We start from the raw sequence: 14,598 nt of genomic DNA, 5'->3' as shown, positions 1-14,598 counted from the left end.
TATATATTTTTCATGTAATAGAAAATTTAACCTTAATAATTTTTTTATTTAATATAAAATTATATTTTATTTTAAATTTCTAAATAACATAAATTGCAAGTAAATATTATATAATATAAATATTAATGGACAATTCAAATAAAAGTGAAATCATTAATGAAATACAATTACATAAATACTCAACTTTCAAGATTATTACGTTGCTCCCATAAATGCTCTATTAATGTATTACGAAATCCAAAATGAGCATTTCTGTCCTTAACCTATTTTATGTCTAGCTAAAAATTATTCAAATTGGAGATTTTCATCTACCACCATTTATGTGAAAATTAATAACAATAAAATATATCACTTAAATATTTGACGAAAATTAAAAAAATTAAAATATTATTAATTCTGGATGAAAGTTGTATATATTAAATAATATATTTTTCTATTACATTAAAAAGAATTATGAATATTAGAGATTTATTAATGTCCTTATATGATTTATAATATTTAATTACAAATATTGTATAATAGAAATATAATATTATAATAAAAAAGTAATCAACAAGTGAAATAATTGGAGAACTACTATTCAACTCTCTATAATTGGAGAGTAGAGGGTGAAATAGAGAGTGATTGGAGAGGGCATTCTCTATTTTACTCTCAAAATATAGAGAATAGAGAGTAATAAAAAAGGGTTAGAGATGGTCTTACAACAAGTTTTCTTTTATTTTTATTGCAGTATTGCGGGGGGCTGGGCTTTTGGAGAAAAAGAGAAGGCGCCCACGAAGAAGGGTATAAAGCGCGTGGCCCCCAACGCCTTACAAGGCGTGTGGGTCCATACGACTTGCCCTTGACGCTTCTTTAATGTCCATTAAGGGACAAAGGACAAGGCACAAGGGCCCCTGCACCTTTGCCCCTTGGTTTCGTCTGAAATTTATTTGCTCTTTTTGTATTTTTATAATAAAATGTTTCTCTTTTGGCTCCGAAGTCGTATTTTCATATGTTTTGGTCAATTGACCTACATATAAGAAAATTAACATAAAAGAAAGATAAAAATTATTGAAAGAATAACCTCCTATAAAAGAGATTCTTTGATGATTATCTTGCGGATGCTATTGTATCGTAGTTTAGAAGAAGAAATAAAAATCAAAACTTAATGGTAAAGGAAGCCATGGATGTGTAGACAAAGGCATCCTAGAAAGATGGTACTAAAATCACAGCCATGCATAAATAAGAAGCAGTCCTTGTAATATTTTAGCCACTTTGTAATATTGTTTTTACAAATTATACTTTGTTATAGGATTTTAGTACTAAATTTAGTACTCCATCCATTCTATTTTATCTCGCACTATTGGACTTGGCATGGTGTTTAAAAAAAAATTAAATTTATGGTCTAAAACAATCCTTACACTATATTTGCATGGTTGTAAATTATTTTATTAAGGAAAAAAAGAGAATTTTAAAGTTATATTATTTCTAATTATAGTAAGTTAACATTCTTTCTGGGACGGACTAAAAAGGAAAGGGTGCCACATAAAATAGGACGGAGTAGTATTTTATAAATGAGGGCCCCACTATTTTATAAGTAAGCAAGATTTCTACAAATAAGAAAATGTCACCCAAATTTATTTATTTTTAAAAAGGAACTCAAAAATGAAATATTAAGTTACAATAGTTTCTCTTCCATTTAAATTACAAAACCAGAAAAAGATCACATATCATTAAATACAGTATATATTTTCCATCAGTACTGTCACGCCCCGGGAGGGTACCCTAGACGTGGCCGGCACTCGAAAACAATTTCTGGCCTTCAAGCGAACCACTTGGTCCAAATCACACTTTCATTCAGTTACATTCTATCAGCGCAAGACTCAAATCATAAGAATACTATTCATAATAAGGTCAAAGGACAACCACATCTCCATTCAACAACTAGAAAAAAATAAAACTAGTCACAACGAAACAATTCAACATCATCCACACTCAAGTCTATGAAGCCTCTATCAACAATATAAGAGGTGCCAATGACAGGATCATGGCTACCACAAATTAAAATAAAGGAAAACTAACTCAAAGCTGAAAAGATAACTACGGTATCCTTCGGAAACAAGGAGGACTTAGCAACTAGCTAGAAGTGAATAGATCTTCAATGGTGGGCCTGTTGATGATCTCTAGTACCTGTCTCTGCATCATGAAATGATGCAGGCCAAATGGCGTCAGTACGTGGAATGTACGAGTATGTAAAATGGCCGAATGAAACATGCATCAAGGTGGGATCAAATCAACTCAGAATCTCAACTCAGAAGAAGGTACAACTCAATCAAGATGTTCTGAGTCTAAACAAAATATAATTTAGACAGGACCAATCACATACAATCCAACCCAATCCATCTCAATCCGACTCAGAGTACTATCAAGACCTATATGGGAGTTTCTCTTATACGACAACCATTACTTATGAGCCAGTGATAGTACAGCAAGACGACGTTGTTGCCACGTCCATTCATACCTTGCAAGGGTAAGAACGAATCAACAAATCATGGATCCATACCCAATCAAGTCCTATTATATCAGGACAGTAATTTGGGAAACATACGACTTTAACGGTCCATTCCCTTCCTACGTTTGGCGACATAGTTATTGGATTCGGGTTATTGCTTACTCTTACCCAATTTGGTACTCGATACTCCTCCCAAGACTCAATGCTCATAAAACTCTATCCAATCAATTCAATCTAATCATATCGACCAGTCTCATTTGGACCCTTGTCAATTCCTATGTCGAGTGCTTGCTTACTTTACTTTTTGTCATCATCTTTGACTAGAAAGAATGTCTTTCCATAATGTTCTTTTGCCAAACATTATTATTTAATAACTATCCAAGTTTTTCCCATACCAAACCAAACACTTCACGTGAAATTAGGAATTTAATAATGATAGAGTTTAGCTTTTTCTATATTATTAGAATATATCAAAGTGGAAGTATTATATGAATATACTAATAGGAATATAACTTTTTCTTAAATATAAATTAATTTCATAATGCTAATGGAATTCCATTGGCAACAACTTACAGAGATTGGATTCATGTTATATAACTAAAAGGTTAATCAAATATTGTCCCCATCTTGTTTCTAGCAATTTGGATCTGTGAAGGTGTTAAATTAATGAAAACATCCTAACCAACATTTCAGTATTCTTTCTATGCTCCATCATTTGTTAATTGAATTAAACTGTAACGTACCAACGAATTCCAAGTTAATGCAAGCTAATTATCTATTTCTAATATAACAAAAATATGTTTAACAACTCATATCAATCAACTCTTAGACATAACAAAATATGTACAACAACTCATATCAATCAACTCATATCAAACATGAAGCATTTATCAATTTCTCAACTTATCAATATCAACATAACAAAATCAAGTTAATAGATGTATGAACTCATTAGGACATAAATCTATCAAAAAAATCAATTCTTATGAAAATTCAATCTCAAAAAAGATGTAGGGCACATGGTGAATTTAATCCATGTTTTTAGTAGTCTTACATACCTTAGTGTAGATTTTGAAGAAATCTTGATGTTAGGTCTTCAAAGGGAAACTTGAATCCTTGAGTTTGAGAGGATTTTATTGGAGTTAATTTGAGAGAGAAGGGGAAGAAGATTAGGGTTGTTTGGAGAGGCAAAAGACTGAAATTATGATCCAAAACGCGTCCAGTTGTGTATATAGATAGTAGGTAATTTTACCAAAATATCCCTACAAAATCTGGAAAATCGGCCAAAATTTTTTGCAGGTCCTCTCTGTTCGATCAAGCATAACTTTTGACTCCGAACTCGGAAAAATACAATCTTGGTGGCGTTGGAAAGAAGACTCAAATACCTTTACTTTGATAGCTCATGAGACAAGCAATTCGTTATAATCTAAGAGATATGGTCGTTTGAAGTTGACCCTTATACTAACTCATTCGGAAACTTAGCCGAAAAGAATTCTTTGGATTTGACTTGATTTTTGGGATCCCTTATGACCCTAAATCACATATAATATACTTTAAATACTTATGAATCAATCATAGATCATATATACAATTTGAAGCCTTCGAGTTCGATCTTATACGTACATGAAGAATGGTCCGAATCTTAGTGAAAAAAAAAGTTGGGGTGTTACAAGTACCTTGGTTTCTTAAAAGGCAAAATTGGTGGCAAACAAGAAAAACAATGAAGGACCCTCTTAGTTTATCCCACAAGTAAGTTACTTGGGCACCACAAGACATACTATCACCATAAAAACTTGCTGCCACAGAATATTAGAGACTGCTCTACAAACATGACTTGCTTCCCATTGTAGATCAAAATTTAGATGTTGAAATGTATATCTATTTCTATCTATAGTTGTTTTTCGTGCATATATGTAGAGCTCGACCCCAAATCATTGGGTTCTGTCGAACCCATTTTGATCCCTCACTGTTTACATCATTTTGTCACCCTCGTTATCATTCCGCTTTGATGCAGGAGTAAGATTATGTTGAGGTGCAGCGTTCGTCTTCCTTTGTCCTGCCTCTGCCAGTCGTCTAAGGAGGTTGGTGACTGTAGGAATGAACTTTGTTGCTAAGGAGAGAAATCCGGGAAGCTGTCAACAAATGTATACAAGATCAGGTAATAAAAGGATTGCAAAGCTTTCCGCATTGTGATAAAAGAAATGCAAGTGCACCAATCACGGTTTTGTACCAAGTGTTTGTATTGATTTACGTATAATATAAACCCTTTCGTCCAACTGTAAACAGTTAAACTGTAAAATTGTTCAAGATTAGAAAGGAAGGTACAAGCCAGAGCAGACACATTGTAAGATTACAACTAATTTGTATTGGCAAATCCAGTTTTGCATGGAAACAGAATTTTAGAAAGTTGCAACAGAAAATGATATGAAGTATCATAGTTAAGGACAATGGAGGAAGATAACGACAATAATAATACTCTATGTGATCAGCAAGGACAGAGCTCGAAGCAGCTATTTAGTCAAACTGCTTCTAATACAACAAAACCGAATTTTTTAACAAATCAGATTCAATACTTACAGCACCATTGCGAAATTCACCAGTGATGTCCAGTTGCACCCAGAGGGCTTTCACTAGTAGAAAGGCAAAAAATATGACTCCCAAATACAAAGGATTTCTGAAAAGAGTAAAAACCAATATGAGCTATGGGATCACGGTGGATACACACCGCATCATCAAGTGGATATAAAAGTCTTTAATTCATCAAACTAAGGAGTGTCATGACTAAGGGTGTCAAAATTAGTCCAAATTTCTTAACCCACCAAAATTCACAGGTTGGGTGAGGGACATAATTCAAGATGGGTCAAAATAGGTTGAACCTACATCAGTCCATATTTGGGTTTGTATGGGCTAAAAGAGTATATCCTAACAAGTTGATCTCAACCTCCATTTCAAGGTCTAAACCAAAAGTACTGAATAGGTTACTCAATTCTCTAGATAGAGAAGGAAGAATAAATAGAGAAACTTCTACCTTATTCTAACACGAAATTAAGAGATGGTCTTACATGTACTTCTTACTCATGATCCACAAGTAGGAAATGGTACCTCAACAGCGTCATGAATTCATTGAACCCCAGAATAAGCAAGGCGACAACTGCCCATGGAGGTGGTAACCAATTGTTGTTTCTCTTGCTGGCCTCCTGAAAGTTTAAAAACAGACAATAAGAAGCTAAGCACAAAGGAGCCTATCAATATTACAATCCTGAAGAGAACTTTATCTTGATGAAAATATCAAATAGAGACGTCATAGAACATGCTAAGAAAAACTGTTATGTTAACATTCAATCGACAGGCTCAGAGAATCATTGGAATCAAATTAAAAGGCAACAGGGTAACGTTAGTCGAAGCTGGAACTTTTCTTAAGCCAGTGATAAAACCTTTACATTGTTTAATCCAAATGCACTGATAAGTGTTGTCAAATGCGGAAAACATAAAAAAAGAGACTTCAAATGCAAAGTAAAATTAACATGTCCTCTTAGTTAAAAAGGTGCAAAATAAATAATACATAAAATATTATATGTATGTGTGTATATATGCACATTCATACGGACTGAGGAAAGAAAAATAAGTAGAATGCAAACAACAATTATGCAAGTAGAGCAACTGCAAGATTTTCAATTGAGTGAAAGACTCCATATCATATAAAAGCATCAAATTCAAAAACCATCCTTTATTTCTGATGCAAATGCGAAGTTGCAGTTTTAAATTTCTAATATAGATTAAGCAACTATATTCTTTATATTTTCTAATTTATTGTTCTTAATCACTGGTATAATGATCCAAAACATTTCCCTCCTTATAAATTGGTCCAATGACTCATAGGTACATATATCAAATCTTTTTATTTGATTTATTTCCTTAAAATATATCATTTTGATGGATATTGTATGTGATTCAATGTCACAATCGTCAAGACAGATACCTCATATTAACCTTACTTAAGAAAAAACCATTGGTTGGTCTGTCATTGTTGAGGTGCATGCCTTGGTGCCTCTCGTGGTGGGCTAAGTTGCTCGGACTCGGGTGTGGGTGTCTGAGACGGATGAGAATCTGAGAGTCGGATTCGACAAAATCTAAATTTTAAGATTCAGGGATACGAATCCGAGTATGGATACGGGTGCAGGGATTCGTTTAAAAATATTCAATATTATAAAAATATAGTTATAAAGATAGAAGATATTCTTCCCCTCAGAAAAGAAAAAGAAAGTCATTCATTGCTACTGTCTACCAAAAGTCGGAACACAACCGCTTGAATATTTAGCATCTCTCTATTTTGCTTGAAACATGAAGCAACGAATATTGACCAAGAGGAAAAGTATCTGATGTGGGTTGATCGAATCCCACACATATCCCGCACCCGTCTGATGTATCCGATATGGGTTGTCCATGGACTCTTGGTCAAAGTATCTGATGTGGGTTGACCGAATCCTACATGTATCCTGTACCCGTCTCGTGTTGACACGGGTGCCGAAGAAAAATTGAAGAGCCCGCGCAACTTAGGTGGTGGTCACCTATCTTTGCAAAGTGCTATGACTGTGCTATACCTCATTTCAGGGCTTAGACATGCCTCAAGATCACTTTCCTGGACTTGAAATCAACTAAAGGTAGTGTTAAGTTATGACACTTGGACATAACTCAACCCAAAATGTTAGCTCATGAAGTAAGGATTGCACAAGTAATATTAAAGAGACTACTCATCCCTTAAAGGGCCAATGTAGGACTCTTCACACACACACATCCTCATGCGTAGGGTTAAACATCTGGAGCATGGAAAATTTAATATGGGGCCCAACATCAGAAATAAGAATTAGAATGGGTCCTACTCTGATACCATTTTAAGATATGACACTTGGGCATAAGTGTGTAACTCAACGCCAAAAGGTAGCTCACAAGGGAGGATTGCACAAGTCATATTGAAGAGACCACCCATAACTTAAAGGCCCGATGTAGGACTCTTGAGATAGGTTTACTCCACCTTATCACCACTCAAAATTAGCACTTTTCCTCCTAGTACAACAGGTAATCAACCACCAAGTACAAAAAGGTACTCACCCCCTCAAATTCTTTGGTACATGAATATCAAATCTCTAATGTTTCATGTACAAAATTGCATTAAACTTATTCCTAATACCATTCTGTAGAATGTTTCCAGCTATCACCGTATATATTCTAGTTATTTGGATTTTTAGAATCTGCCATACTGACAAACAAACTAATTATAAAAAGAGTGAAGTCCTAAAAAGCACAGAGATGTGTGCAAGGTGTAGGATAACGTGCCTGAGCAGCAATGGCTTGTGTAACAATATATTCAGTCTCAGTGTTAAATTGCTTCCACAATGATTTGCATTGGATAGGTGTGATCAAAGTTTTTGATGCAGAGACCTGCGATCAAAAGTAAACCAATGATATATGATAGGTCAAATATGGAAGAAAAGAAACATTACTTAATAGAAGTGTAATTTCAAGAGATGAACATCTGCATGCATCTTTCTGATCTTGCAGGTCTAAGTACCAAAATGAGAAAGGTAAATAAATGCAAATGTTAGACCAATCGCAAGGTCATCATATAAGGGTATATATAGTACTGCACTGTTACGTCCCCCCCAAAAAATAGTACTGCACTGATAAAAATTGACAACTTAGTTGATGGTTCAAATAAAATATTCATATTGCATGAACTCTATGAAGTCACTTTGACCATAACTTGAATAATCTTTCTCTCTTCTTTTAAATAACTTCTAAGACAAACCAAATTATCGAATAAGCAAGTTACCTCATTCCAAGTGCTAGAGGCCAGAGGATCAAGTGATTCAGTGCCTTTTTTGGTTGAAGCACCTGACTTTCCATCCCCAAGAGCAACAGTCAGTGTATTCTCTATGCTATCACGTTCATCTTCCAGACGAATTGCAGCCATAACTGACAGGAGCTTCAAAGACTGGGGAGAGAATTAAAAGAACAGAGACTTATGTAATATTCAAACCTTAAATGACACGAGAGAAAAGAAAGATAAATTCAGCCAGTCATACAGCTGATCTGGCAGTTTTGGTAATAGCTCGAATATTTTCCTTTCCAGTCCAAATACGTGGCATTGAATCAGAATCATAGCTAAATAACATTGAAAACCTGTCATAATTTTCACGTCAGTAGAATATATTTTGTATGAAAATATTCAATGTCAGAACTCCAGAACAAGACTATCAAATATCAGTACCTATCCTTCATACGAATCAAAACCCTTCCAGCTTCTTCCTTTGTCTTTGCTTCAACTATTCCTCGTGCATAATCCTTCAATCTCAAAACCATACTATCTCTTGTTTGTTCATCCATTTCAAAACCAGAAAGTGCAGCCGAAAAACCAGAGAGTGCTGTGTCAGTCACACGCTGAAGCAGTTTTCTCATTGCTGGCCATGTATCATCATCAGCTCCATCTAAAAGACCCTCAACAGATCCAGCTAATGCATCATTTAGTTTTGTCTAGAAAAAACTCTCATTCAGTGCCAGCATAACTACATCTAAAGATACAGTCGATCTCGACAGGCTTCCCTCAGTTATTGTTGTACTCACTCCGTTCACTTTTACTTGTTCATTATTCCAAAAATAGATTTTCACTTCTACTTGTCACTTTTAATATATCAAGAAAATAATTATTTTTTCCAATTTTACCCTCAACATTAATTACTTATTCCCCAAATCATTTCCCAAGACCTAAAACTACACATCAATTAATATGGGTATTGTGGTAAACTACTCATATTAATATTGTTACTTAAGGGACGTGCAAATTCCAAAGTGGACAAGTAAAAGTGAATGGAAGGAGTATCATCGAAGATTCAGTAGTAACAAAGTAGTATCTATTGATATCAAGAATGTTGTAAGAGCCATTCAGCTATCAGATGGCAATGTATTGTCATACTGAACTTCGTTTTTCCAGGCAAATGTCAAGTTACATGGATCTAAAAATCCCAGTATCAATCATTTGAAATGGATTCAACCTAGTTTTAGTAAATTGAAATGTACCACAAGGACTAAGATATCCAGGTTATTAAACTTCATACCTCATAGAGAGTAGTAGCTTCAGCCAGCTTGGCGGTACGAGCTTCAGCAATATGAGCATCTATATCACGCTTGAGCTTATCCCTAACTCTGGACGAGTCCCATTTCGCTTGGTCAATAACAGCATCTGCAAAATATTGTATGAGTATACTAATTTCAAAAAGCAATCTTCTGAGACTAAGCTCGACATATTACACTAGGCAAATATATCAGCCACCAATGTTTTGTCTTTGTTCACTTTGATAACTACAAGCTCAGCTAGGCGTTCGCTAAATCGTGATCAATACTGACAGATAAGATGATATTATCTGTGGAACAGATTAAATAGAGTGGGGTAACAGCAATGACAGGTTATTCAAGTACCTGCACATTCTTCATCAAACTGGGACATAAAAGTCCCAGTGCACTCACGAGCGGCCATTGCGAACCCTATACCTCCCTTCAATTCCTTATCAAATGCTTCTTTGAATCTTTGCAAAGTATCAGATCGTATGCATCCCAGCATAGATTGGTAGGATGGTTGGATAAGCTACAACAGAAAAAAAGGATGAATCATGAGGTTGGTTAAAGAAAATGTTTTTTCTTGGTTAGAGAAGATGCCCATCTCAGAGGGAGCATGATGTATGCAGCATTCCCTGCATTAAGTTGCATATTTCTGCAATCATCACCATAGTTGCATGAGAATCTTTATTGTATAGGTATAATAAAGATTAGTTGATACATCATTTTAAGGAACAAACTGGAGCTACTTTGGTATCAAAAGGATTGTTTCAAAATACCAAGTAATGACGTAGATTATTAATAAGAAAAAGATTGTTTCCATTTCAAACATTCGAATCCACACACAGTGACATTTGAATGTAGGAATGATGGAAAATTGTTAGGAATGCAGATGAAACTTATGGAAGAGTTTCTCAACTTTGATGTGAAATTTTCTCTATCAAACTAAACTTTCATCCATTGTTTTGCTAAGTTTTCCACTTCCACTTATAGAACACACAAGTCAAAATGATTATCTTAAACTTTCCTAGTCAAACATCATTACGTAAACTGAAATGGAGGGAGTATAAATTTTTCTAGTGGGGACAGAAAATGCAATGACATTAGCAGTTCACGAAGTAACTGCTAAATTAGCATCAAATTCGTTAGGCCTAGGAAGTCCTAGTAGCTGTCATCAAACAAGAAATCCATCAAGTTTGTACAGTGAAACACGTTTAGGGGAGAGCATTGTCTAGCACACTACCTGAAGCAATTTCTCTTCCAATTGCTTTCTCTTTGAAGATCTCACTCCTTCGTCAAAGAATGTAGCCTCTGCATCATATCTGAAAAGGAAAAAAAAACTTATACGCTGCTACGTGCTTATTATTGTCAATATGCATACAAGTTTGTAACATGTATATCAAGGAAGAAGAGCATAGAATTATGCATATATGAAACATGATTCTGCACAATTCCAGAATGATGCACAGGTTCAACTTTGCTTATAGCTTTAACTGTATTGTTCTTGCTCCAACTAATGAATAAATGAGAGAGAAATTTATATGGCTGAATCAGTTGCATCCCAAATGTAGAAAGAGGATATGTTGTTTACTGAATTATAAATGTAATTGACCAAAATCCATTCCAAATTAAACCGTTACAGAAGCCAATCTTTGTCAGTCTTTCCTTTGTCCTAAACTCTCTTTCATATTACAATTTCCTTCATGTGTGTTTAAAAGTATTACCAGGTATGGATCCAGGCTCTTTACATTGAACTATACCAGGCAAACCCAAAACTAAGACGTATCAACAACACAATACCATAGGCTTAGTAACAGTGCAGTGATAAAACACAATTTTGTGGTCCCCTCTCACTGCAAGAGTGCTCGAATGCATCCTTCTTGAGGGAAAGAAAGAGCAACATTAAGAAACATAACCATATAGATATGCTTCCCTCAGACATAAAGATACTCCTTCTCATCGCCACTTGGTATCTGAAATGTAGTACAGCTACTTTGGTGTGTATGAGAAAGAACAAGAAAGGCAAGAAACTCATTTCGATGTATGGAAAGATACATGCATAGAGCTATAAAGCACGCAAAATGAGATATAGTGTTCTTACTCAGATAAACAAGTGTTCAAAATTGAGCTAAGCTTCTTCCCAAATCCCCCCACAGGATGAGATTGCACGGCCTCTTTTAATTGACACCACTCCTAAAACAAAAGGTAAATCATTACATGTGAATACAGATGTTCAACTTGGTCGATGAAAAAGAACACTGTACACTAAAGATTTGATACATTTCAAATACCTCATTTGTTGTGAAAGAGTCATATTTTTCATTGGAAATTTCATCACAGCGCACTGTAGCTACCATAACCTGTATTTAGTTTAAGTCAAGCACATCAACAAGGATGTAAATGATCAGCTGAAACTTCAATTGGGCAGATTCAGGGTACATAACCTTATGGGCAGGGAGGTCAAGGTCCCTATTCTCCTTTATAACCTCCCACATATGCTGCGCACTAAATGAAAAGCCTGAAGCAGGAACAACTCCCCGTCTATCTCCAGCAAGACCTCCAGGTGCAATAGAATGAAAGAATCGCTGTCTTAGACTAGCCACCTTTACAAGGATAACAAGGATAAACATAATCTAATAACCCAAAGCTCAAACAAAAGAATTGAAAATCTGAGTATGTCGGCAAACACTATATGCCCAAGCAAATTTTAAATAATAAAGATGGGGGGGGGGGGGGAGGTTGTAAGAAGAAGACCAAACTAAAGGGAGATAAAACGATCAACTAATTTCCAGTCATTGATTTGTGTCTACCTGCTCTGTAAATTGCTCTTCCTTCTCTTCATAACTAGAAAGAGCAACAACCTCAACCTGGACATATCAATCAATTTCGTTACATGCATATGCATCAGAGAAAATCATGCAACAAGAAATTTATGAGAGATCTTAATTGAAGAGACTCACGTTAAAAAATTCACTTAAAGGTGTTTCCTCGTGAGCTTGCGTCTTTGGGACGGAATCCCATATCTACATCAAATAGAAGCGAATAAGAATCAACAATTGAGTCTACAATAATCTTTATACTATGAAAAACATGGATATGATACCTTCTGAATATCTTCCCTTAAAACAGGCTCCAAATTTTCAAGCGGAGTCTACAAATACAATGGGAAAATCAACTAGTTATACAATCTTTTCAACAATCACCAGATACAATCAATGTAGGCATATCTTCAACTGAAAGATTATACATGAGAGAAGAAGGAACCTACCCTTGTTTTATCACGTATAACAAACAGCAGTGTCGTTTTTCGAGGACTAAATAACCGCATCATAACCTGTTAAGGTTAATCGGTAAAACAGTGATTCAAAATTTGCAGAGGCACCACCTTGTACTATACCTGAAAAACAGTCTTCAAAAGAGGCTTATTTGCAGCTTGTTCACGCCCAATATCATGACACCACCTGAATTTGAAACTTTTAAACAACTTGTCCATTGGATATTCCTTTTTCAGGTTTTAATTTATCTCAAGTGCATGTAATTAACACACTAAAAGAAAACTTACATATTGATTAGCACAATATCAGAAACAGCTAGCGCAAATAGGGCACTTTGCTTCTCAAATGTAGTGTCATCCTATACAAAACATAAAATCTGAATGAGATATATAGGGAGCATTCGATGAGCATTGATAGCAGGAAACATGGTGGCTACAAATCAATCATAGAAATTTGACAGCTACCAATATAATATAGCTAACAATGGATCCATAGACAGGTTTAACACAGAAATGAGTACTTCAACAGAGAGATGAAGGAAGTCGACTTTAAAAGATCTCATAGACCATCAAATCCATGGAAATTGTTCCAACAAAAATAGGTTGTTGAGAATTGTTCTCAATTATCTCAGTGAAGCATTGTAGCACACAGCAAAAAGGAAGATGTGAAGATTGTGGATACCAAATTGGAATAAGTCACTCTATACCGGAATAGTAGTAGGACAAGGCAGTAAAAGGACAAACGGTGTCCATATTAGGATGCAATACCTATACATGTGTAGCCACACAACAGGGTACAACACTTTGGGAGAAAACATATGGTGTTTTATATATAAACAGTCATAGGAGCTACATTGAAAGCAAGCATGGGCGAAAAAGAATGTGGGAAAGTAAATCATCATCGAGAAAGTCAGTTCGACGAACCTCTCCACGCTCTCTCCCATCGGTGCCCTCTAAATCCATAACAAGGGTGCATGGCTCAATCCCAACACATCGAGCCATCCAGATACCTTTTGTGGTTTGTGACCTGAAAAGAATATCGATAATGCTCGCTTTTATAGAATACAGAGAATTACTATGATAAGCTAAATGACTAGCCCATACCTTCCCTTATAAGCATCCATCTCTCTAAAGTTAGTACCAAATAGATGATTTAACAGTGTGCTTTTCCCTGGAATGATCTCATTCGAAGTTAGGGAGGGGAACAATAATTGAGCTAATTAAAAATATGGAGAGACAGACCAACAAGATAAATATACATTAGTAGATTACAAACTGAAACATGGAAGATAGCAATTGAGTACATCTAGAAAGAATTAATACCGCTACTTTGTGGGCCCATAATGGATACTATAGCATATGAAAGACCACATTCTGCCAATTTAACTTCCTTTATGAAACTTTCAACTCCAGTAACATTGAAGACTCCATCCCCATCAATGAAGTGGGTGGAACAACATTCATCATTTTTATCTGAAAACATATGTTATAAAGTCAGAGCTTTTAAAGAAACCTTAGATTGTACCAGCATATATTGTGTGGTAACAAATAAAATCCACATGATATCATAATTCTATATAGTAAGATAGAAAAGAGAAAGAGTTCACATTTCATCAAAAAGCTGAAGGCCACAGTATCAATCTCTTGAGTGAGAAGGTTCAAAATTTTATAAACTAAAACATGTACATGTATAGTAATTATTAAAACCAATCCTTTTGGTATC

At 35.1% G+C, this 14,598-nt stretch overlaps 1 protein-coding gene across 1 annotated transcript; it reads right to left on the bottom strand.

Moving 5' to 3' along the window:
* Nucleotides 1–4,048: 4,048 nt before the first annotated feature.
* On the bottom strand, nucleotides 4,049–14,358 carry LOC129888885 (protein ROOT HAIR DEFECTIVE 3-like). The gene is made up of 22 exons (XM_055963946.1): nucleotides 14,199–14,358; nucleotides 13,980–14,046; nucleotides 13,800–13,902; nucleotides 13,164–13,234; nucleotides 12,999–13,062; nucleotides 12,870–12,935; nucleotides 12,705–12,752; nucleotides 12,562–12,624; nucleotides 12,412–12,468; nucleotides 12,046–12,204; nucleotides 11,893–11,961; nucleotides 11,703–11,794; nucleotides 10,845–10,923; nucleotides 9,965–10,130; nucleotides 9,604–9,728; nucleotides 8,760–9,022; nucleotides 8,575–8,671; nucleotides 8,322–8,483; nucleotides 7,826–7,930; nucleotides 5,594–5,688; nucleotides 5,069–5,165; nucleotides 4,049–4,623 (listed from the first exon to the last, which is right to left on the bottom strand). The coding sequence occupies exons 1-22, from the start codon at nucleotides 14,356–14,358 to the stop codon at nucleotides 4,462–4,464; spliced, it is 2,370 nt and encodes a 789-aa protein (XP_055819921.1). The 3' UTR covers nucleotides 4,049–4,461.
* Between the last annotated feature and the right edge of the window lie 240 nt (nucleotides 14,359–14,598).

The sequence above is a fragment of the Solanum dulcamara genome, chromosome 1 (genome assembly GCF_947179165.1).
Source record: "Solanum dulcamara chromosome 1, daSolDulc1.2, whole genome shotgun sequence".
Lineage (NCBI taxonomy): Eukaryota > Viridiplantae > Streptophyta > Magnoliopsida > Solanales > Solanaceae > Solanum > Solanum dulcamara.
Note: the sequence above shows the minus strand (reverse complement) of the source record. Positions and strands in the feature narration are given on the sequence as shown.

Bases quoted from the DNA above. Each gene is read 5' to 3' on its own strand.
- LOC129888885 (XM_055963946.1), bottom strand. From the start codon at position 14,358: ATGTTTTCAGATAAAAATGATGAATGTTGTTCCACCCACTTCATTGAT. The intron at 12,753-12,869 runs GTAGGTTCCTTC...TTGTATTTGTAG, and splicing joins TTATACGTGATAAAACAAGG to ACTCCGCTTGAAAATTTGGA. The intron at 4,624-5,068 runs GTAAGTATTGAA...ATTTGTTGACAG, and splicing joins GTGAATTTCGCAATGGTGCT to CTTCCCGGATTTCTCTCCTT.